This window comes from Mirounga leonina, unplaced genomic scaffold (assembly GCF_011800145.1).
Source record: "Mirounga leonina isolate KUSES-001 unplaced genomic scaffold, KU_Mleo_1.0 Mir_53, whole genome shotgun sequence".
NCBI classification, from domain to species: domain Eukaryota; kingdom Metazoa; phylum Chordata; class Mammalia; order Carnivora; family Phocidae; genus Mirounga; species Mirounga leonina.
This window is the reverse complement of record NW_023270807.1, coordinates 101778820-101804161: the sequence shown is the minus strand read 5'-3', so window position 1 is coordinate 101804161 and position 25342 is coordinate 101778820. Positions and strand designations below refer to the sequence as shown.

At 42.0% G+C, this 25342-nt stretch overlaps 1 protein-coding gene across 2 annotated transcripts in view; it reads left to right on the top strand.

The window, feature by feature from the left end:
- The window catches only part of SYNE1 (spectrin repeat containing nuclear envelope protein 1), a 428272-nt gene extending 410222 nt beyond the window's left edge, over window positions 1-18050 (top strand). The window contains exons 139-146 of one of the 2 annotated variants that reach the window (XM_034991032.1): window positions 203-329; window positions 1367-1578; window positions 3963-4163; window positions 5598-5726; window positions 7302-7514; window positions 7995-8087; window positions 9429-9487; window positions 17068-18050. In XM_034991032.1, the coding sequence (XP_034846923.1) occupies window positions 203-329; window positions 1367-1578; window positions 3963-4163; window positions 5598-5726; window positions 7302-7514; window positions 7995-8087; window positions 9429-9487; window positions 17068-17308 (1275 nt within the window). In that variant the 3' untranslated portion in view covers window positions 17309-18050. The remainder of the gene's footprint in view (window positions 1-202; window positions 330-1366; window positions 1579-3962; window positions 4164-5597; window positions 5727-7301; window positions 7515-7994; window positions 8088-9428; window positions 9488-17067) is intronic. The other variant, XM_034991031.1, reaches the window with a different exon arrangement.
- Window positions 18051-25342: the final 7292 nt, after the last annotated feature.

Genomic DNA, 25342 nt, shown 5'->3' with positions numbered 1-25342 from the left:
TCTATGAATGTGTCCTGTGTTGCAGGAACGTGTTTTTGAACTTGATTTTTTTGTTTTTAGCAGATTTTTTTTCTTCCACAGAGCAGTAAAACACAGCCACTGTCCTTTTTAAGGAACTAGAAAGATCTTCTCCCCCAGAAACTCTTGCACTTGTGAGAATCTGAGAATTCTGTGACAGGGCCTGTTTTCTGTGTCTCAACAGATGAAATTGCTGAGTGAGTGCAGCGGAAGTATAGACTCGGTGAAGAGACTAGAACACAAACTGAAGGAGGAAGAAGAGAATTTCCCCGGCTTTGTTAACCTGAATACAACGGAAACCCAAACAGCTGGTGAGTGAGTGGTGCTCAGGTCAGGAAAGAGGGAAATAGAATATCCTGGAGCCCCTTGTTGCCCCTGTGTTACCCTGTGCTGCTCATCTCACTCTACACGATTCTCCCCTGAGAGCTTTTCTCCATGTTACGATGATCTCCTGACAGAGGAGGGTAGGGAACACATCCCGTTTATTTTAATGCACTCTCTCTAACATTTTTTTTTAAAGATTTTATTTATTTATTTGACAGAGAGATAGAGAGAGAGCACAAGTAGGCAGAGTGGAAGGCAGTGGGAGAGGGAGAAGCAGGCTTCCCACCGAGCAGGGAGCCTGATGCGGAGCTTGATCCCAGGACCCTGGGATCATGACCTGAGCCGAAGGCAGATGCTTAACTGACTGAGCCGCCCAGGTGCCCCTCTCTCTAACATCTCTTGTCTGGCATTTTATTTTATTTTATTTTATTTTATTTTATTTTATTTTGTTTTATTTTTAAAGCTTTATTTATTTGAGAGAGAGAGAAAGAGTGTGAGTAGGGGGGAAGGGGCGGAGGAAGAGGGAGAGAGAATCTCAAGCAGACTCCACACTGAGCGTGGAGCCCAACGCGGGGCTCGATCTCACAACGCTGAGATCATGACCTGAGCTGAAACCAAGAGTCAGCGCTTAACCGACAGAGCCACCCAGGTGCCCCTCATCTGGCATTTTCTATATGTGCTCTCCAAGTTCTGTTGCAAAAAGAAACCAATTGAATATCATCTTCATGCACTTTACTGCTTATTACTTCATAAAGCTCTTTATGGTATTAAATCCTATGTAGTTTTTGTGGGATTTTTTGCCCCATTATCATTAAAAATGCGGATAGGATAAACACAGCCATTATACTGTTTTGTTTGGGTTTTTGTTTTGTTTTTACAGCTGACAACAACAGAAGCGCCTGCTAGAATTACTTTTCTTTCTGTTGTTATTTATACATAGCCACCGATGTATCTTTGAAGCATTTCCCAAACACCCTGCGTGGAGAAATGCAGCTCGCTCATCTGTGTGTGTTGGGTCCTGCAGGTGTGATTGACCGGTGGGAACTCATCCAGGCCCAGGCCCTGAGCAAGGAGCTGAGAATGAAACAGAACCTCCAGAAGTGGCAGCAGTTCCGCGCGGACCTGAACAACATCTGGACGTGGCTGGGGGAGACGGAACAGGGGCTGGAGCAGCTGCGGCGCCTGGAGCTCAGCACTGACATCCAGGCTATCGAGCTCCAAATAAAAAAGCTCAAGGTAGCTGCCCTCAGCCTTTCCCACGGGGGCCAGACAGAGAACTGCCCCGTGGACTGCCTGGCCCGACGAAACCACTAGCTCTAGCTGGTCCATTTTCACCCAGCTGCAGGGAAGTTGTCAACAGAAATGAACACGAATGCCAACCGTCCCAAATCAGTATTTATAGAACAGGTTTGGAAGGGCAGAAAGATGGACCACGTCATAGAACCAGCCCCCGTGTAAATAATCATGTATGATTTAATGACTTAGTTCTTAAGGAATGACTAATATTAAAAGTTCATGAAACATCCAGGGCCCTCTGGGACCTGTTTACCCTCTTTTAAGGGAAATGCAGAAATGACCAAGCTCCTGCAAGTCTGTATCTAGAGCTAGAGAGGTTTCCTCTCCAAGATTGTGTCTCTCTGACTTTGTAGAGACGTAGTGGAATTGTTTGACATTCTGGAAAGAGCAGAACATCTGAAATAGATTATAGTAGTAAAAGAAGCAATATGCAGTGTAATAAATACAACAAAATAAAACTGTGGAGTAATTATGGTAAAACACCTGGCATGTGCACTTGATTTTGGCCTGGATGGGTGTCCGTCTGCACAGGATAATGTCCTCTAACTCCATCTCCAGGTCTTAACACTCCTCCTTAGCACAGTTCTTGAAATGCATTACTCTGTGGAGACTTTTGTAAGCATACTCTGGATTGAGAGCCCAGTTTGTTTTTAATAGCTCCTTCAGTCCTTTCTTTTTGTTTGGAGAACATCAAGATGTGCTCTTCCTCAGAACGGAGCTACCTAGGCTCTCCGGGCTCAAGGGTTAAGTGTGCTGCATTTGTGTCTCGGGTTTTGTGTATGTTATTTATTTTGGGGTGATGTTTTGGTGGCTTGTTTTGTTTGTTGCTTGTTTTAAATTTGCAGAGAAATGAGTCTTCCCCACTGTTGCTCAGATTTCTTCTTATAGAATAATTTCTGCACTAGCCCCATCAAATTCTGGATGCGGCATCAGATGGGAGATGCAATTTATATTATCTGGATTATAAAATGCTTTTTTCTCTAACGTACTTAAATTATTTTATTTCCTCTCTGGGAAAATGTAAGGCAGTGTGTATGATGACCAAACTCCTTAAAAAGTTGATAAAGCAAATGTTGGCCGGAGTCTGAGACCTAAGTGAGATTAGGGTGGGAAAAGGAGACCTTGAAATTCAGCCTGTGTGATAAGAAAAAGCCACCCTCTTGTGTGCCTTCCCCAGTCCTTCCTGTCTGTTTCCTGAATATAAGTCTGTATCTTTCCACAGTATCTCTTGATCTTATAATATCTCTGTGGTCAAATCTATATTACTGCATTTTAAGAATCTGTTGGAAAGTGAAAAATTAAGACAAGCTGGAAACATAACAGAAATGTTGAGAACTTAGAAGAAAATGTAGCGTGGGTAGATGTGATTTGCAGGATCACTGACCCTAAACTAATCTGGGGATGTTTAAACAGTACCCAAATATTGAATCATTAGTGCATAATCATGTGCTGCACAAGTTGTTGGAATAGTCCTAGATTTGTGGGAAATGCATAAAGCAAAAATCAAGTTACCTAGTTTTTTGTGAAATCAATGTGAATTGGTTAGCTGTTGAAATACCCAATCCATTCTCTTCACCATCACAAGAATGTGGCCTATGACATTGGCAGGGTTCTCCCCTTGTGGGCCACTAACTCTCTGTGCCTCCCGAGTCCAAACAGCTAGAGGCTGAGGCCTGGGAATCTGCCTTCTTAGCAAGTTTCCCATTTCATTCTTCTGCACATAACTTTAAGTCCCATTGGTCTAGTGATGAGATTCTTACACTAGAACATCTCCTGCTGCCCATCTGGGTTTGTTTTGTTTTATTGTTGTTGAACTCCTGTGCTTGGGTTGAGTTCATCAGACTCCTTAGTTGGGTGCACAGGGTCATCAGCGCTTCCTGCAAAGTTCCTCTTAATTTTATTTATCCTATTCCACCACTGTTTTCTAATTTCCATTCCTGAAACCCGTGGCAACCATTCTTAAATACTGAATGAGTATTCATTCATATATGCATAAAAAATGTGGATTTGTATGTGTGCACGTGCCTTTTAAATCACATAAATGCTCTCATGTTATACACATTGTTCTGTTTCTGACTCTTTCACTCTACACCATATTTTAAAACCTATTCGAGTTGTCAGGTGTACATCAAATCCATTTCCTTTAACTGCAGTGTGGCCCTCAGTGGTGTGCATCACTGCCTTTTATCTAGCCATTCGGTTAAGGCCAGTTTTACTGAATGGATCTTTTAATTTGGGTGAAGCATTTCCTAAGATCTTAAACTATGCTCTAAATGTTTTTATTATTATTTTCTTTCTTTGGTTGTTCTCCTTTCTCTTTGTAGGAGCTCCAGAAAGCTGTGGACCACCGGAAAGCCATCATCCTTTCCATCAACCTGTGCAGCTCTGAGTTCACCCAGCCTGGCAGTGAGAAAAGCCAAGATCTGCAAGATCGCTTGTCCCAGATGAACGGGCGCTGGGACCGTGTGTGCTCACTGCTGGAAGAGTGGCGGGGCCTGCTCCAGGATGCACTGATGCAGTGTCAGGTTTGTGGGAGTCAGACATTTCCAGTGTAGCTGAGTCTGGGACTTGATTTATTAAGGTCACTTCGAGGGATGCAATCGCGCCCCAAAGCCAGGATTTGAATGAGATAACATTGTGCCCAAACTATTCATTATGCTGGAGAATCTGTACATCTGGACCCCGTCTTTTATCCAGCTAACTGGACTATTCCCACAAGTTTATCTCAGCCCCAACTCATTCATTCATTCAACAGATATTTACTGAGCATGTTGGCAGACATTTCCTGAACATGAAAGTGAGCATTACAAATATTTACTCATCCATTTGACCACAATTATTTGATGAGTGCCCACTCTCTGATAGATATTATGTAGAGCAGTCAGGATACAACAAAGCCTCTACTTTTGTTGGGGAAGAAAAACAGTAAAAATGCAAGTAATTGCTGGGACACCTGGGTGGCTCAGTCAGTTGGGCGTCTGCCTTCAGCTCAGGTCATGATCCTGGGGTCCTGGGATCGAGCTCCGCATTGGGCTCCTTGCTCAGAGGGGAGCCTGCTCCTCCCTCTGCTTGCCGTTCCTCCTGCTTGTGCTCTCTCTCTCACACAAATAAATACATTAAAAAATGCAAGTAATTGCTTAACTAAGATGCTTACAAGTGTGGATGATAAGAGTAACTGAGAAAAGCCACTTTGGAATAGAGGTCAGGGAATTTCTATGAATCTTTGAGCTGACACTGGAGGAATATTGCCAGACAGAGCCAATGGGATGTCCCAGAAACAGGAAAGGGCTTAGTGTCTTTAAGCTCAGAAAAGAGGCCAGTGGGATCAGAATGTAGTCAGAGAGGCAGGGATAAGAAAGATCACGGAGATGCTTAGCAACCAGATCATGCAGGGTCTTGTAGGTCCTGATGAGGAGCAGATTGTATTCTGAGCACAGTGTAAACCTGCTTCCCAGGTTTGCATGTGCCCCAAGAATACCTTGAAAGCAGGTATGCAAGCTGTTGTCTCACCCCTGCACCCCCTCCTAGCCCTCCCTGTGCGTAAGAGATTTTCAGTAACTATGTGTTGAATAAATGAATGAACAAATGGATGAATGAAGGATATAGGGATCGGATTAAGGCCTTACAAGATGGGAAGGTTTGAATACAGGGAAGAGAGGCGAGAAGAGTTGCTTTCTTCCAAACTGTATAGTAACCCTAGAAATTAAGTATTTGATGCCAGTTTTTCCTTATGTCTAAATTCTCCCTCAAATAACAAACTAGATGCTTTTGGAGAGAACGTGAGCTCAGAAAATTGCCACAGCACCAGTGCCTTTTTCAGAAAGGAGTTGTGCATAAGACCTTAAATCCAACGTACCTCTGCTAGTGGTAACAATTGTAAAGAGTGGAAATTTAAGCTGTGAGGGAAAGAAGAATATATTATTCACGATGATTTTATACTCCATTTTTTTTCTTCATAGGATTTCCATGAAATGAGTCATGGTTTGCTTCTTATGCTGGAGAACATCGACAGAAGGAAAAATGAAATTGTCCCTATTGATTCTAACCAGGATGCAGAGACACTTCAGGACCATCACAAACAGCTTATGGTAAGATGCGTGAGCTCTGACGGCCTGCCTATTCATAGCACTCATCAATTTCATTTACAGAAAAAGAATGGAGGCGATTTTTTTTTTTTTTTACCTTTTGCATGCTGGTCTCTAATTTTCTCTTTTTTATTTGTTATAGTTTCTGATTTTTGTGAGGCAAACATGCTTATAGAAGATGACGTCTACTAGCTTTAGAATCTGGCTCTAAAGTCATTGCTCAGTTGTAGAGATCTTAATTAGTTCTTCGTTTTAATTAGGTTGTTTTTACTAAAGCAGATCTTTGGCAATTGCACTTATTTTTAATTTAAACTGTATTTGTTACATCTATGTATAAAGTAAGAGTATATTGAGTTGCTTAAATTTTATTTTTATGGACATTGAAACTATTAAAATAGAGGGACCATTAAGACTTCTTAGAAGAAATTAAGTGGGGGGGTGCCTGAGTGGCTTAGTCAGTTCAGCAACTGCCTTTGGCTCAGGTCATGATCCCAGGGTCCTGGGATCAAGCCTCATGTCAGGCTCCCTGCTCAACAGGGGAGTCTGCTTCTCCCCCTTGTCCTGCTCATGCTCTCTCTCACTCACTCTCTCTCTTTCAAATAAATAAATAAAACCTTAAAAAAAGAAGAAGAAGAAATTAAGTGTATCAGATTTAACAGTAACCTTGTCACCAAATTTTGTGAAAACGAAGACAAAAGGGAAATGTGAAAAGTTATTTTCATTATATGAGAAAAAGAAAACATGCCAGTTCTCAAGGAGAAAGAAACTTTTTCTAGCACTGAATTCAAATGGAAATTTGCAGAATCTCTGCGTAGATTCTTATGTAAAGGACTTTGGACAATATAATGTACAGTGTACTTAAGGGATTTTATAGAAGATAAAGCAGTATATTTGAGTTCCATTAGGAGAAAATGATTTGCATTTTGTAGCTTTCTGTATTTTTAAAATGTCATTTCTCAACATTTAATGCTTATTAACCTAACCAACAGAATTGGTAGCTTTTAATTCAGTACCATGAACGTCTTAGAAACCAGGAAGGAATAACTATGCAATGGCATTTTTACTGACTTTTGACCTCAGACATTAGTTGTAAATAATGAATCACTACTATATCCTTCAAAAAATCCTTGGACAAAGATCAGAGTATATCCTTAGACATATGTGAGTTTTGCTATATTTATATGTTAATGTTTCACTTTCTGTATAAAAGAATATCTTACGTCTCTTTTGCATAATACTTGATATTTTAAGCACATTCACGTATATTCACCAATTTGAACCTTCCAATATACGTACTGTGGACCAGGCAAGAAAAGGTATTATCATTTTCTGAAATGAGAAAACTTGAGATCAGAAAGGTTCAGGGGCCTTATAAACTGTTTTTGGCAGAGGCAGGGTTAAAACCCAGACCCCTGATTCCTGAATGCCAGGGGCTGCTTCATTCTTCCCTTTGTGAGCACAGCATTCAGATACTCAGGTTTAATTGTCCACTAAGTTAAACTGATGTCATTCTGCCTTTTTGGAATTTTCCCCAATTATCAAAAATTCTTAGTAAAGCATTTCTTATCACACACATAGCAAATAAGGCATGAGCTATTGGAATCCCAACTCAGAGTGGCCTCACTGCAAGACATGTCTTGCCAACTCCTGGTGAATGCTGAAGGCACAGACTGTTTAGAAGCCAAAGAAAAAGTCCATGTGATTGGAAATCGGCTCAGACTTCTCTTGAAGGAGGTCAGTCATCACATCAAGGAGCTGGAGAAGCTATTAGACATGTCAAGCAGTCAGCAGGTAAGCTCTAAGCAGACACCATTGTTAGCATTTCTTACAGGAAACCAAAGAAGCATCATCTTTATCCATTTTTAGAAGGACTTTGAACATAGTACTTGTCAGGATAAAGTGCCCGCTCTCAATCACTGCTCTTATGAGTCCTGTCTCAAAATAAAAAAAGGGACTCATAAACTTTTATAATAGGACACTGCTTTTGATTCTATTACATCAAAAAAACCCCCTTCAGTCGTTACTGCTGACCCTTTAATAACAAAACTATACCTATATTTTCCAGCAGGACCAAACATACAACCAGAAAATGCCTAATACACTAGAAGAATTAGGTTCTGTTCTTAGAGTTGTCTGATTCTATTTTTCCCAAGGAATGGTTTGGTTTTTTATGGAGGATGGGTGGGGATGGGCTGGTAAATGCATTGTGGATTACCAAGTCATCACAGCTTTGGGACATGGAGTCATTAAAAGAATCTATTTCCTATGTAGGATTTGTCTTCCTGGTCTTCTGCTGATGAACTGGACACCTCGGGATCTGTGAGTCCTACGTCCGGAAGAAGCACCCCCAACAGACAAAGAACGGTAACTTTCCACTGGTCCTTTTCCGTTGGCCCATGGGAGGGGACGCTGGGGAGCAACAGTATCTCTACCTACCTCAGGGTCCACAGGCTCCCCCTGGGGAAAGCAGGAGTCCCCCTACAGAGGACGGTGGTCACACAGTAACACAGTGAAGTGTTGTTTCCTCAGCCCTGCGGCATGCCCTCCCCACATGCACTCAGGCATGGAAAAGAACATTCTGTTTTTCAAAAGAAGGAGGGCTCAATGTGTGGTTGGTACAGGGAGACAAGTTATTTCTCTTGCTCCAAGGGCCATCGCTAGAATGGTGTTCCCTTGTTTCTTGGGTGGTTCCTCCCTTCAAACCACTACCATCATAGTTCACCTAAAAAAGTAGGTTCTGTGTAAAGGGGCGCCTCAGCCAGAGCAGACAAAACTGTGAGTGTCTTATGAGACCGCTGAATGTATGAGACAAGTGGGGGTTCTGTTGAACTCTCAAGCGAAGAAACCCCTGAAGGTGGTTCTGAAGGTTTCTGATGGCTGTGCTGCCCAAAAGAGGCAACAGCTCAAGAGGGCTCAGCCACGGAGCCTTTGGGAGGCTGCCTCACTGGTATTCTGTGAGACCGGAAGGACGAATCTGGCCCCTGCTACCCTCTATACTTTGATTTCTCTGTGTAATTAGAAGCTTGTTTTTGTTTGTCCGGCTTTATGATTATATTCATTTTTATTACACCCCATTTTCCTTAGTTTTTAGAAGTATCGATTTTGTTTGCACTTTTTTTGTTATGAACATTTAAGTTCTATGCTGATAAATGTTATTATCTTATTTAGGATTGTTTTTTACTACATTCACTAGTTTCCTATAGATCCTAGTTTAAGAATGTGAAGGAATACTGGCTTTTCGAGTCAAAGTCTAACCCTGACTTAACCCGTTGGGTCCTCATCATTCTACAAAGAAAAAAGCTCATATTGCCGTTGTTATCTATTTATCTACCAAGAATTTCAATACTGTTTCAGTGTTCTAGAAGACAAAAATATAAGGCATGCTGACCTTCATATTTATTGTAAGTAAATCCTCGGCTGCTGTAGTCACCTGTGTTTCTACCATGAAAAATGGGGTAAAATATACCCACTGTGGTGGGGACTCCCGAACCAGTTCCTGTTTCCTTGGTGACCAATGATAGAGATGTGAATTTATTTCACTTCTTCAACAGAAGAAAAGCCAGTTTCCTGAATTCATGGGTACTGATCATTTCATTTTATGTATTTTTCCTTTGCCGCACTTTTAGTTTGATTTTTTTCAGTAGCTTGTCTTTATTTGCCGGGACTGAACATTCTTCTTTCTTTACCCCTGTTCATTGCAAACAGCCACGAGGCAAATGTAGTCTCTCACAGCCTGGACCCTCTGTCAGCAGTCCACATAGCAGGTACCTTATTCTCCTGGTTTCCACACTGTTCTAGAACTCCAAGAGGATGATGAAAATTGTCCATGATTTAGGTAGGCCTCTATCTGGTCTGCCTCAGGGTAGTTGAGAAATTACTTGTTTCATCCGCACACCCTTTTCCTAATAAATTGGAAGAGACTTTTCTAAGGGCAAAGTATAAGTAAAGCTCAGAGCACAAAATATTTGGATCCCACCAGAATTATATCTAACTAGACATAGGCCATCTGGTACTTTTCATCACATCGTATTCTGTGTGCACTTAAGGATTCAGCGCAGTAGATGGCTCAGCCTCCATTTGATTCATGGCAGACTTTCATCATCCTCTTTATTTCTAGATTTTACAATAAGACAGGTAATAGATCAATGAATTATTTTACCACTCACAGAACCCACAAATCTGAATAAAATATACTAACATCCCCAGCTTTTTATTTTATTTTCATGTTTTATCCAGATTGTGGGTTTTGAATTCTCAAAATGGCAAGTCCTAATTTGGTATTATTTAAAATTTATAAGCACCTTCTCTCTTTTGCTTATCCTAAAACTTCTCTTCTGCCAGCACACTCAGTCACTCACCTTCCTGACACTTGGCAAACTCTCTCATGCTAGAAACAAGGGCAGTCAGTGCCCCTGCCCGGGGACGTCCAGAGAGCCCACTCACAGCTGCCACTCCGTGCTTTACGCCTGGCTTCCCACAATCCCTTGTTTCTGCAGTTAGCGGTGCTTTGCCTTCTTCGTTGTTGGTGTGATGTCTGTGCTTCCCTGCCTTTTCACTAATCAGTTCATGTTTCCCCAGACAACTTTTTAAAAAATGAAAATACTGTCCCTAGAACTGATTTTTTCATTCCAATCCCAAGCAGTTCACTGTTAAAGTAGTTTGCCCCTCTGGAAACTTATCCCCACTGAGCTGGAATCTAAATTCCTGAAAGGAGGGTGAGGGGTAAGGAAGTGTAGAGCTGTAAACAACCCCTGAGTAATAGTTTTCACTTTCCAGCTGCGTGCTGAAGGGACTGGATATTTGATTTGGTCATTCCTACTCAGCTGAAGCAATGCAGAACGTACTTTGATGTGCTTTTGGTTTTAAGCCTCCCTTTACTGTGCTTTTTTTTTTTTTCCTTTCCCTTTGGTTTGGTTTGACAATTTTGTGGGGGCTTTTTGTCCATAATAAACCAGTAATGAAATATGAATGGAGAAAAACTCACAAGGATTTTTGAAGAGAAGGATGGACTTCCACAGGTGCTCTGAGGTTCTCTTAGTCCCCTACAAGAAAAGCCAGTCATCTACTATAGACAGATCATTGTTTTGTCCATCTTCTCCCCACAAATTGCCAATATGCCATGAACAGAGATGGGGACTGTCCCCATAGCAGCCCTATTAGGATACCAGAGATCAATTCTTTGGTCGACATAACTGACGGTGATGAGAAGGGGAAAGGCTCTTACATTATTATGCAACACCAATAGCAACCACCCTTTGGTTCCCAAATACCACATCAATCTGCAACCCCAACTCTTTCAGTCGCACGGGGTCTTCTGAAAATGCCCAAGGCATCGTTTCTTAGGGCAGCAAGTGCTTCAACATGTCTCCTACGGGGGCTTTGCAGCTGGGACAGCCACATTCACAGGCGCCTTTCAGCTCTGCTCTGTCCAGCGCTGTTCATTAACATCTTTCTGAGCATACAGCACGGTGTTTACTTTGTTACGTACAGGGTCTGGAATACAAATGAGCGACACCTGAATGGCAAACTTCATCAAACACCTTGGCAGACAGGTTGTGGTTGAACATTCTTGGACTTCTTAACTTCTTGGCACCTCTGTTTGGGGTGGACCCAACCCCGACAATGGAATGCGGAGTCTGCTGGGAAAGAATTAACTTCACTCATAATCCAGGCTGTCACGGTGTTCCTTTACATTGAGACTTGAGTGTACCTTGTGTTTGATCTTGCACTGGTCCAGCAAATTTGAAAGCACAAACGATTTAGAATGTTGACCCCAGCGATCTACAATGGAAAATTTTAGACACATATTCTTTCTAAGAGAGGAAAGAGGCTGAGTTGGAAGAAACAGGGTATCCGTTTGAAGGAAGGGGGTTCTTATATTATTTTGTTGTTTAAGGTCTGATGTTAATAATACAGTTGCTTATCTGCTATATATGATTTCAGGTTGGTTTTATAGCCACAGTTCTGTGTCCTCTTATGTAATATTCTATGCCTACATACCGATTGATGCCAATATTTACTGTATACCTACTATGTGTAGGCACTGGGCTTGCAAAATTACTACCGTATCGTTCCTGCCATGTGTCAGAATGTACAGATGCCCTAAATCAATTACAAGGAGCTCCTCAAGACTCCTTAAAAATTATAAACATTTAAAAAATATCTGTGCATACATTCATAATGATTATTCATCAGTTTTTAGATTAAAGAGGTTTAAGAAGCCCTGTTTATGATGGTCCAGCTGGACTTTTTTTTTCTATTTTTGACTTAAAATCGTCTGACTCAATCACCAACAAGTCTTTTCAACTCTACTGTGGATTATTTGAAGTTGACAAATGAGATTTTACTCCAGTTTCCAGCAAGGCAAAGGAATAATTGCTCTGTAGTCTGGATACAGTGAAGCAATGACTTCATTCTAAAACTTAACCAAAAATTCTAAAAGAAATTTTAAAAATTCTAACATGCAAAATTTCCTTGGACACCTTTGGTCTCTGGCACCTTCTACAGAGAGAACTAAAGTGGAACAATAAATGGAAGGGAGGGGGAAAACTGTGAACACTTCACTCTAAACACTGTTCAGTTTCTTATGGAATTTTTTTTCAAGTCTTTTCTGTTAGGCTCCTCCCTGGGGAATCTCCTTATCCATAGCATTTAGAGAGCTTCAGCCTATGGGGTATACTTCTAGGACAGGCTGGGCACCAAGGCTGAGAGCAGCTATAGGGTAAGGCACCAGTATGTTTCTTTTATAATGTTTTGAAGTATGCATTCCCAGTGTTTCCCAGGAACAAGTCAGCCACTTTGGCAAATGTATCACATCTTTGAAAGCACTACTAATAAATCAGAACTATTCTCCTGGGAGACAAGGCTGCATACAACCAGTCCCTAATGGTATGAATTAGCACACCTTTGCATTAACAATGATGATAAGACAATAATGATAAATTGTGACATTTATTTAGCACTTAATGTGCCTTAAGCGCTATGCTAAGCATTGTATATCTGCCACCTCGTTTAACTCTTACCACATCCCCATGGTATGGCTGTATTCCCAAGTTCACAGACAAGGACACTGAAGATTAGAAGCCCGAAGATTAAAGATTTGAACCAGGTTTACCTGACTCTGGATCCTAGTTTGTAAATCACTTCCCTCTGCCGGAGCGGTGGGGGGGCTGCTCCTTTGCACAACAGTTTTAGGGCTTGGGCTCCCACAGCCTGCCTGACACTGCTTAGGACCAGCCAGTTCATTTTTTGAAAAAGGAGACTGAAATCCTAAATTGATTCTGGAAATTTGTCTTCTGAACCACACATGCAGGGAACAAAGACCATCCGCACCAGAGCAGGCAACAAGATGGTACGCAACCTAGATATTTTCTCACAATAAATTCCTGTTACCACACTGCCGGTGTTAGCTAACAAGTAACAAAACGAATTGAAAGTTTCTTTTCATGTGCCTTTAAATAATTTGTGCCCAGAAGTAATTCGTTTTATTCTCCTAGATTATGTAAAATTTTTGAGATGAGTCATACTTTGTGCATGCTATTCAGGCTTTTTACAACCCTGGGTCAGACTTTCTTTTGTGTGGTGTGTTGTTATGTACTCTTGCTTCCTCCCCTGCCATGTTCCTTCTCCCACAACTATATGTATTTGGGGAAAGAGATGAAACAACTCCTGGGCAGTTATTTACCCAGAAATTTGAATGGGTGAGGGGAGTGAGAAAAATGATAAACTAAATATTTACTTGGAGAGAATAAAGCACATTTTTGCTGGACAGAATGATCTGAAATAGCTCCATCAATTAAGTTCCTTGGATAAGTTCACACATTTCGTTTTTCCTCTAGAAAGACAATCTCAGCTCATGTCTATTTATGTAATAAGGCCATTGAAGAGTGATGAGTGACTAGTTAATGAGTAGTCTTTGTTCTTTCCCTTGTCAACTTTCCCAAGACTCTTGAAACAGGTGCTCTTAGGTCAACAGATAAATATTAAAAGTACCCTTTTCCCCCCTGCACCATTATCCTGTTGGTACTAGAAGCTCAAGTACAGGTTCATCCTAAGAAGAGGCAATTTTGGGCATGCTGAAACCCTGATAATTGCCCCAAGGGGGTGGCATTTTTCTCAGTAGATACAGTGGACATTTCCAAGAGCAGTCAACTGCATGGAAGCCCACTAAGCACTGTGTGTTCTCTCTGTCCATATCTCAACCCATTACTTCTCCCTAGGTTAGCATTCTTCAACATTAGAAGGCACATGCTAATTAAATTTTAATAAGAAATGCTCTGATGCTGTTCACTGTGCCATGTCCTTCAACAGACTCTATAACACATGAGCCCATATTCCAAAGATGGTGACCTTTCTAGTTTTTCTCAGGAGTGGGCTTGTCAAAGTGCAGCCCCTGTTTTGATCTTGATCTTTGGCTTACTCGCTCAAAGAAGATAATAATTGACAAACAAGGGCTATTCATCTCTGTCAGTCACATTGTATTATTAAGTGAATGCATAAACTTGCCCATAGTGTCCTTAAATATCTTCTAAAGAAGAAGACTTTTAGAAATTGCCTTCATTTTATTTAAATATTGAATAATGAGGAAATGTGGAGCTGTCTTTGGTGCTCCTGTTATAACTCATCCAGTGACAGGTAGTGAGTGTTGTTTCCCATGGCATATTTTCAGGTCAAAGGAAAGATATATTGAAGGAAAATTCAATCCAGAGTTCATGGGTAGCTATCCCATTCTTCTCAAGACACTTTAAGGCAAACCATTGAATTCATAAACTGTTAGAGCCAAATCGATTTGAGGGTATTAATGCACCCCTTGTCTTTGCAAATGAGAAAACTGAAGACAAGAGAGACTAAATTACTTGCCCACGATTTTACAATTGCCTCAAAACAAAATGCCCTCATGTCCGTAATACTGACTTGATGTGTATAATACTGTAAGGCTTTACAATTAGAGGCATTTATTTCAGACACAAGGAAACCACTCACCTCCAAATATTTTAGGATACGAGTATTGTTTTTTTTGCTTCTACATGTGAGGTACATAAGTATGGCCTGGACAACCTCCATTCGTGTCATCAAACAACAGAATGTTGCAGAGAGCGTGGTAGGGCGGGACTTGGGAACCCTGACTCCCTGCTAGAGCTCTTCATTTAATTGTACGATTTGGGGCAAGTGGTTGACCCTATCCATAGGGTCCAAGTTCTGGGACCTAAAAATCTCAGGGTTGAAATCTTAATTCTGCCACTTGCTAACTGTATAACCTTGAGCTAGCTACTTTATCTCTCAGAGTCTCCTTTTTCATCATCTATAAAGTGAAGATAATGAACACACAGAGACTATCATGGGGATTAAGTGAGAGAATAAGATAAATGCTTAGGGTGTTGCCCAGCAATTAGAAGAGTAAAAGTTAACTCTCCTTAGCCACTTATGTATAAAGTTAGAAGATGGATTATATATTCTCTAAGGCTTTATTTCAACCTGAATATTTTATAATTTGGTAGCTTGAGGAGTTTCTGTTTTCTCCTCCCACTGATAGTTATGTGGCATACCTCATTTATGCTCTTTTCACAAAAAATACAGCCTTTCCTATTCAGTTCATGAGGAATAACTCACTGGCCTTAGCGTAAGGGCAGTTAATCAGTTTGACCACTAGATGGTGATTAAACTCTTATGGCCTCTCAGTTGGTTGACTGTACTGACCAACTAGTAGAAGACTTAAAATATATAAAATACGGAACTTTCGAGTCGGAAGACCATCTAATCTAATTCGGAGGGTTTGAAGCAGTTGGCACTCAGAGGTGAAGTGAGTTGTTCAAGGTTACACAGATGTTAGTCGTAGGCTTCGGACAAGAATACAGTCCCAGTTTGAGCCAATGATTTGGTTTTTTTTATGACACTGCAAGAAATGTACTAGAAACGCAGTGGTACGTGGCTGTTTGGAGCTTCTGCAGGGCTAGTCCGCTTGTCTCACATTTGTCTTTGACAGTGTAATAAGAAAGCTTTGAGTACTCCCTCTGTTCCTTTTTAAGGGGTTTACGTCTGTTTTTTATCTTAACATTTATTTTCTTTGGTGCTAGCCCGTATCCCTCACTGATATGAATGTAATCTGTTTTCAGAAATTAATGGCTAGTAGGATAGCTGGAAACATAATATTTTTTATGAGAAAAATGGACAGAGGAACCAATATAGTTCTTACACCTTCCTATTTCTCCAGTGGCCTCACATTCAGTGTCCTTACCCTTAGTGATATTATAACCATTAGGGAATTCATTGTAGGTATGGGGAAATGCCTCTCATTGGTACATACATTCTTTTTGTTCCTGCACTGTTTTGTGTGCGTGTGTGTGTGCGTGTGTACAAAATGCCTCTTGTAAATAACATTTCCTTCTACAACTTTCCTACTGGTAACCAAATAAGACATTAATGGATGCCCACAAAGAGAAAATAGTGCACCTTACCCAGGACTTACTTCCATTTTCAGAATTTTGCAGTCTTTCTTATGAGTGCTGAAATTCATACTTAATCTCTAATGCACTATTTATAAGTAGATGGGAAAATGGAAGCAGATAGGAAAACTTGGAACTTTGAGTCTAGAAGGAACCTTCAAGAAGATAATCTGCTCTCAGGAAAGGTGTTTCCCAAAGTCACAGAGCTAGCGATAGATAGGATCGGCCTAGAATCTACGCCGTCCCACACAAGTGTTCTGTAGGCTAACTCTGCCACCACCCTTGTACATACAGCTTTAGAACCCACTTGGGTCTGGGTCAGATGCTGATTCAGTGCAAGATGAAACCAGGGTATACTCTAAGATTATTTAAACTTCGTGAGTCTCTGCAAGATGGCTGCCGCTGTTCTTAACCTTGCTGCATAGATTTTGGCACATCCAGGATGGCAAGATGGGATACTTTGCATAATTCTGACAGCAACTAATTTTGCCTAATGGTGCTACTGATACTCTTAAACTAAAAATGTCCTGCATCAAACATCCACATTTTAATTATCCTGGATCTACTTAATCTATGCTGGTAGGATGTGTGGAGAGCGGTTATCTTTGTTGATGGAAAATGTTTTACCAAATTAAGGGATGGGATTTGAACCCAATTCGTTGCCGTTAGTTGACTGACTAAATGTTTATTTTTCATCAGTGAAGTGTCCAAAAAAATTCTTGATGTGGTGGTGGGGAGATCACCTTGGCATACTGCAGAAGGCTGCCAGCTAATTGCTGGGTTGGGTTGGGTTGGGCTGGGTTGGGCATGGTCCTTTGGCTTCCTGGAAGGTGAGAAAGCAAAAAGCAGCATCCATCCAGCATTTGAGATATTTGAGTTATTTATGTTGATTCTCCTCTCAGGTCCATAAAAGGTGGCTCCGATTCCTCCCTTTCTGAGCCTCGGCCAGCTCGGTCCGGCCGAGCCTTCTTATTCAGAGTCCTCCGAGCGGCTCTTCCACTCCAGCTTCTCCTGCTGCTCCTCATCGGGCTCGCCTGCCTTGTACCAATGTCAGAGGAAGACTATAGTTGTGCCCTCTCCAACAACTTTGCCCGATCATTCCACCCCATGCTCAGATACACAAATGGCCCTCCTCCGCTCTGAACCAAGCAGATGCCATCTGCAGCGTGCTGGTAGCACAAGGAGGAGCTGGCCAAAAGCGACCCCAAACTAGCGAAAACAGGACCTGAATCTTGGCGAATGCCCTCAGCGTGGCAGCTTTAGCTCTCCTCCGTATCCCGTGTGTGCAAATCATGCCTTCGGAGGTGGATGGTAAACAATGACAGGAGGAGAGCAGACAGACAATAGGTTGGGAAGAAATTTTGTTTGAAACTCTGAGCCTCAGCACTAATGAGATTAAGGACCTCCAACGTTCTCTGGACGCATGAATTCTGGGCCGTTGGCTCATTCTGTGCATACCCGAGGACTTCAGTAGACTGTCTGAGCAGCTCTCCCACGGTGCTGCTCCATCCATTCAGTAAAGGACTCTCCCTGAGTGCCATGTTGGCATCGAACAATCTACCAACCAACCAGTGCTGAGGAGATTTTAGAACCTCGTAACATACAGTTTTTAAGAGCTTATATGGCACCTTTCTTTTTACCTTGCTTTCCTTTGGGGCATGATGTTCTAACCTTTGCTTTAGAAGCACAAGCTGTAAATCTAAAAGGCACTTTTTGTAAAGGTATAAAGTAAAACTGGATGTAATAAATACAATCATGGAAGGCTTTATGTGAAAAAAAGTTGAATGTTACAGTAAAAAAAGAGATATTTATGTATGTACAGTTTGCTAAAGCCAAGTTTTGTTTGTATTGATTTCTTTGCATTTATTATAGATACTATAAAATATTTTGTCTGTGCTTTTTTTTCTTTCCCCTAAAGAAATGACTCTAAATTTATGTACTAAGCAGACACTTATCAGAGCACAACCTAAATGATATTTTTGCAGAATGAGAGAAGCTGAAACATAAGTATATATTAAAGAGAAAGGACGGTTCCAGGTAGCACACATTTAGACGTAAAGGACTCTGGATGATTCCTTTCCCCCTCCTCTTCCCATAGCTAATCATATCTCCTGACCTCTTACTCCCCAGCATCTTTCACAGCCCCCTTTCTTCTCTATTCCCTTTGCCCAGTTGGAAGAAACTCCACACTACTCTCCTCACTGAGGCCACATCTCCGCTCCATCCCAAGGATACTCAATAGCCATGTGGATTTTCTTAAAGCACTCTTGTTCACATCCCTACTCTACTCCAAAACCTTTGACTGCTTTTCATTGTCTACTAGAATAAATACAGTTGTCATCCATCATTCAAGTCCAAATACGATAAGATTTTATTCTGCCCCTCTGATCTTGCCAACCAGCGGCCATCGTGGAATTGCTGGGTGCTCATGGCGTTTTAATCCATCCTTTAATAATTGGAAGAGGATTTATATAAAGCCCAAGTTTCAGGCTTCTCTTGAAAATGGAAATCTCTGGTGCCTTGGGTGCATATTCCTGCAGGCCAGTCATTGCTGGGGTGATGTGGTTGCTGTCACTTGAAGAACAGTAAGAGAGAGTTTTTACATTTGGCTTTATATCCTATTAACTCCTCTCACTACCTGTCCCAGTCTAACTCCTGTGGGTATTTGGTGTACAAATCCTGCTCTACATGGAAAATTTAAACCAAACTGAGGTACTCGACCTGAAACTGCCTGCCATGGTTTCCATGATGTTTGTAGCCTGAGTGCCATCTCAACTAGGGCTCCTGAGGATTATTAAGTTTCCCAATTCCTGAGATCACGGCAGAACTTCTAACCCCATCTCTGGGGGTACGACCCGGGGGCTTGCATTATAAACAGACATCTGAGGTGATTTTAGCCTGACGGACTGTTGAAAAGCACTGCCCCATCCCTTCTTACTTCCACAGTTTTGTTCTTACCACTCCTTCTCTCTTCTCACAAGACTTAACTCACAAAGCCCCCAACTCCCTGAAGACTTCCCTGACCACTGTTGGACTGTATTTTAACACTTCCCTCTACTGAATTTTCCTCACATGGGCATTCTGCTCTCTACTGTCAGGTTATTCCTGTCCCATTTCCCCGGAACCTCGCTCAGGGAACAGATCAGAGTTGAGTTGTTGTTTTTTTAAAGAAGAGAAGCATGTGCTAAGGTTTCCATCTTCCTGTTTCTGGAAAGGCTGTGAGCTGTGGCAGAGAGCGGAGCTTCAGGCGCCCTCCCCTGAGATCGGGCCATGCTCTTACCTCACTTTCCCGCCACTCCTGCTCCCAAGCAGTGCGCTCAGAGCAGTCCAGCCCTACAAGAGACACACGTTGCCACTGTTAAGAAAATCACCACACAATGAGACATTAGTCATGGAAGAGACCAGCACCAAGAGACTGCAGAGCCCTTGCTTCTCCACATTACAATTCCTGGACTAACGAGGCATTTCCCATCACTGAGGAATCAAGTGTTAAATGTGGCTGAGAAAAAAGTTCGGTTTTGACTAAGAAAAATCTAATTAGAGTATAGTCCTTTTGTGCCTTTCTAAAAACCCCTGTGAAACACCCACAAGGATGGGTAATGTGCATTTCTATTAAATTTTTGAAGACTTAAACAATCCAACATTGGAACAGAAGTGGAAAGTCCTGGTGAGTGGAAACACTGAAGCCGTGAAGTCATGGCTTTCCCCAGGGGGTGATATGACCAGTCTCGTGAGGACCAAGCCAGCCACCGATGAGTCTGGTACCTCTGCCCGGAGCCCTCACACTCTTACCTGCCTCTCGAGAAAGGGGACACAGGACAGCATCAGGAGCACCCTCACCTGCACCCTAGGCAGCCCTGGCAAGAGAGAGAGAGAAAGAGAGGATGTTCAACAAAGGCTTCGGGGACAAGGTGAAGGGTTTGAAAGAATATTCAGGGGATGAAATTTCTGGAGTGAAGACTGCTGGGGCCCTGCTGTGGCCTGGAGGTAGCCGGTTATCCTGAGAGTGGGGGGTGAAGAGGGGCAAGGCACAGAGGCCATCGACTGACCAGGAACGTAATGAGATTTGCACAGGCAGCCAGGAAATGTTAGAAGTGGTGAGGAAAGAGAAAAATCCATAGAGCTAGCATGGAGAAATGAAGGCTTGGAAACCAAAAGCAGTGACTTCACAAGAAATCCAGGGAAGAATGAAAGACTTTTGGGAACACTGCCCCTGGGTAGCAGGAATGTTGCCTCCTGGAAAATGGGGCGTCAGCAGCTTCCCTTGCATTTGTACGAAAAGAGGGGAGAGATACCTTCAAACGCTTGGATGAGAAATTCAGCAAGCTGAGGTCTGAAATTTCCTGTTTAAAAAGCAGGTTGTGGTAGACAGATTTACAGCCTGTGCTTTGGGGCCAATTATTAAGAACGTAAAGCTACAGAACTTTATTGACAAGCCACGGAAGAGATCGTAAAGCAAAGAGAGGTGGAGTGAGTTGATTTATGAAAGCTGATCACCAGGCCAAAAGCACAGAGTCTCCAAGAGCTGGTGTGGATGGGCCTGAGACCAGCCCTAATAGTTGGGATTCCTTCCCTGCTGCCCACCAGTTTGGCATCACCAGATGTATCCTCCGGGAACTGTGGAGAAGAAAGTCTCAGAGTCTGCACTGAATACGTTCAGACATGCCAGGCAGAGCACATTCCCTCCTATCACCGTGTTTATCAAATGCCCACTGTGGTGTGTGACCTGCCCCAGACCTCGGGGGGCCAGTCTCAGCCAGGAAGGACCCCATCACTTCTTGTGTGATGATCCATCAAGGCAACCTTCACAGGGCCTTTGACATACGGAAGAATCTGTACTTTCCTCTACCAGTTATGTCCTGAAACTGGGGATCAGGGTAAATGACATTAGAAGGGAACCAAATAGAAACAGTATCTGAGTTAGGGGGGAAAAGAGATTAAATCGATTGCATCTGTCTTCTTAATTTTTTGGCAGCAAATTTCTTCTTTTCACTTCTTTGTCACCTGATTTATGTGACGGTGGGGTGCGTTTCTGAAGAGCATGAGTCTGTGGAAGCAAAGACAGGTGAGGTGATGGACAAGCATGGAGGCCATTCCCAGCTTTGTCGTGAGCAGCACCAAGTTCGGGTGACATGAAGGGGCATTTTACCAAGAGTGGTCATTTCCATTTTAGATTTAATAATATACTGTGATAAGAGGCTGATTGTCAGACCTCAAATAATCCAGAGACAATGAAGCTTAAAAGGAATGGCTTTGATTTTTCAGTTCCTGGCTTCTCACTAACCTCTCCCTCAGAGTTTAAAATCTCTACCAGGAATCCATTTGGGAATGCTGCAGAAGAACCTGGATTTGGGGAAGAATCCTCATTCAGATGAGTAGGTGAAAGAACTGGGTGAATTGGGGGCATTTCCTGTCGCTGAGCAGGACGTTGGGCAAAGACAGGCACTGGAGGAATTCACTGGAACTATGCTGAGGAAGGAGCATCTTGGAAGGCTAGAGAAGTCGGACAGTTGAGAATTGCTAATAAAAAACAAGGCGACATGTTTAACACCATACCACACGCTGAACAATGAGGAACATTTAATCTGGGGAGCCGAGGAAGCCAGTTGGGACGTGGACATGATCCTTCGAAAATATAAACCTCACAGGAAAATAAATCAGCCTTGCCATTTTTTTTACAGGAGCAGGAACATAACTGAGTTTGAAAACCCAGTTATCAGAAGAAAGTCCTTGGTAGGCTGTGGTGCCCCTGACGGACTGCATTGGTCCCACAGGTGGTGGAGGAGAAATCCAGGTCTTCTGGCCCCATAGTAGGATCGGTGCCTCACAGATGTGCATTCCAAGCCCGGGCCCGAATCCTGCTGCACACATTCTTGAGGCAGTTGCTGAGCTCTTTTAGAAAAACAACAACAACAACAACAAGATAGTAGGAAGGGAAGAATGAAGGGGGGAAATCGGAGGGGGAGACGAACCATGAGAGACGATGGACTCTGAGAAACAAACTGAGGGTTCTAGAGGGGAGCGGGATGGGAGGATGGATTAGCCTGGTGGTGGGTATTAAAGAGGGCACATTCTGCATGGAGCACTGGGTGTTATGCACAAACAATGAATCACGGAACACTGCATCAAAAACGAATGATGTAATGTATGATGATTAACATTACATAATAAAATAAAATTTTTTAAAAAAAGGGAAGCTGCCAAGGAACTGCCAACACTGTGGAGAGCTCCCAGCAGTCACCCCAACCCCAAACCACCCAGCACAGCTCACCTTCCTCCCCCCGCACCTCTCTATGGAATTTACAGGTTGACCGGGAACTATGGGGGTGCAGTCTGTCCAGGCCAGTGTGCCCCAGCTGTGGTTCGGATCCACAGCATCTGTGTTACCTGGAAACTCGTTAGCAAAGTACCACTTTGGGCCACCACCTGCCCCAGATTTCTCCATCTTGGGACTGGTTCACTCTCCCTAGCTCACCACATAGCAAATGTAATAAGTGATTTCCCCATCTTCCCCCCACAGACTTGTAATGTCCACTTCATCAAATAGGTATCCATATAAATCTGGATTTTTGTTCTGGATTCTATCATGTGCTGTTGATCTGTCTTCCCATTGCTGTCTTAATTATAGCCGTATATGAAATAACTGATTATAAAGATAATGTATATATCTATATTATATACTGATATAAAATAGATATATAGTAAATAAATAGTATAAATATGACCATTAATGTACTAGCACAGTGTATCAGTTACTTTATTACAAGTTTTAATACATCTTAGGACAAACCCCATTTCCTTCTCTTTTTTATATGTGTCTATTTTAAAGGCTAATTGTTAAAATCAACCATCTGAATTACAAAAGATTTTCTTGGTTTCTTTAGAAAACTGAACAGTTTCTTTTTTTTTTTTTTTTTTAAGATTTTATTTGACAGAGAGAGACACAGCGAGAGGGAACACAAGCAGGGGGAGTGGGAGAGGGAGAAGCAGGCTGAGCAGGGAGCCCGATGCGGGACTCGATCCCAGGACCCTGGGACCATGACCTGAGTCGAAGGCAGAGGCTTAACGACTGAGCCACCCAGGCGCCCCAAATGAACAGTTTCTGATCTCCTTCTCATTCATCTCTCAATTCGATGCTGTTACCTTTCTATGCTTTTTGATTTCAATATTCAAACAGCATGCACATACTGCTTTTAAAGATCAGCTCTATTTTTATTATTCTGTGACTTGCATTTTTAACTTAACAATATTCCATAGACCTCAGGTCATACGTGTTCATTCCACTGGATAGCTCGGTATCTTCCTTCAACAGTTGTTTGTTCCAGATTTTTGCCGTCGAACAATGCTGCAGTAAACAGACTTGCATGTGTTTGTATGCATATCTTTGTGTACCACTGCTTTTATTTTCCTAAGAGCATTGTTCTAGGTGGAATTACTGAATCAGAAAGGTATGTACATTGTAAATTTTAATAAATTTGCCAGATTATTTTCTGGAAAGTTGTAGTGATTTACATTCCCCACCCACCCCCCCACAGTGGGGAAAAGAACCATTTCCTCAGACCCCACTCCCCCCAATCTAGAGCAATGATTTCCAAATTATGGGAATTAGTCCCAAGTTATTAATGTCTAAATTCTGCACATTAGAGTCTTTCAGGGAGCTTACAAAAACGTAGAACCCCACGCCTCCCCTTAAACCAATTAAATCATGATCTCTGAGGATCAGTATTTGTCTGTAGCTCTATGGTGATTCCCACACGTAAGACAAGTTTGGAAGGGCTGGACCAAATATTATCACTTTTCTAAAAGATTGCCCAACTGAGGGCAACAGTGGCTCATTGTTTTTAAAATTTTCATTTCTATGACCCGCGTATATGATGATTCCATTTGTGTTACCTCTGTGTTTTATTGATCTGTCTTCTGTAGTCTCTATTTTTCTATTGTTTTTCTTTCACTTTTTTACAATTTCCAAAGAATGCTTTGTATGTTAGAAAAATTAATAACCCTGTATATCATTTGTCTTGGCTTTATACAGTTCCTTAATTCCACAGAAAGTGTTGATTTTTATGTCACCAGATATGACAGGTTCTTTTTCCTTTATAGGTTCTAGAGAGTCTAGAGTCTAGACCTTCCAAGAAGGTCTTTTCCTCTCCAAGATTATGAAAATGGTTGCTTGCATTTTCTTCCAGGAGGTTTATAATCTATCTGGAGTCATTTTTGTAGTTGACGTGAAGTAAGAGGCTACTTTGTCAACTTCCAAACAAACAGACAATTGTCCCAACGCCAGTAGGGAACAAGACAGCTTTTAGCTGTCTGTCTATCTAAGCTAGTGTCTGTCACTGGCTTTTAGCAGCCAAAAAGCCAGCATGGGGCTTGTTGAATAAATTAGAGTGCACACATACTATTTACTATGATGCAACGATTTTTCTAAAAATGAGATTAAGCTATATTTATTTATTGAGGAAGATGTTAATTATTTTTTTAAAAAGGTATGGAATAGTTTCTATAATATGCTCCCATTTTTGTAGGAAGAAAACCCATGTTAACTGCATAAGGCAAGGAAAATTTTAGAAAGATATATATGAAATTCGAGGCTTCACATTGTGGCCAGAATCATCAGGGGGAGAAACAATTTTAAACACATTATTTAAATTGTGACAAAGAGCATGATTTGTTTTTGAGATCCTAACTGCTGTAATACTGATAATTTTAAAATCAAGCAAAAAGGAAAGGTACTTCTGTTCTTGCATGAGAGGCATTTGATTTGCTTTTTAATTAAAAAAACAATTTGGGTGCGCTCGAAATAAATGACTGGGAGTCATTTATTAAAAGGACCATCTTAATGGCTGACTCCGCTCTGGACGGTCATCCTGAACTTACTGCTGGCTCCAGTTCCAGGGCGGAGGGCAAAGGTGGGCAAGTCCCCAGTTTCAGAAGAGGAGACTCCCTGACCAGGGTACTCAGTGAATCCCAGAGAAGAGCTTTCCTGGGAGAGATGTCCTCCCAATGAGATTGGTTTGTTCAAGAAACACCTCAGCTTCCTCAACTACCCTCTCCACCGGAAGTTACTGGTTGCAGGTGAGATCGGTCCATCAGGGACAGCCTGGTCACGGGAAGTGGTGGGGGCGACCGGAAGTGGTGGGGCGACCGGAAGTGGTGGGGCGACCGGAAGTGGTGGGG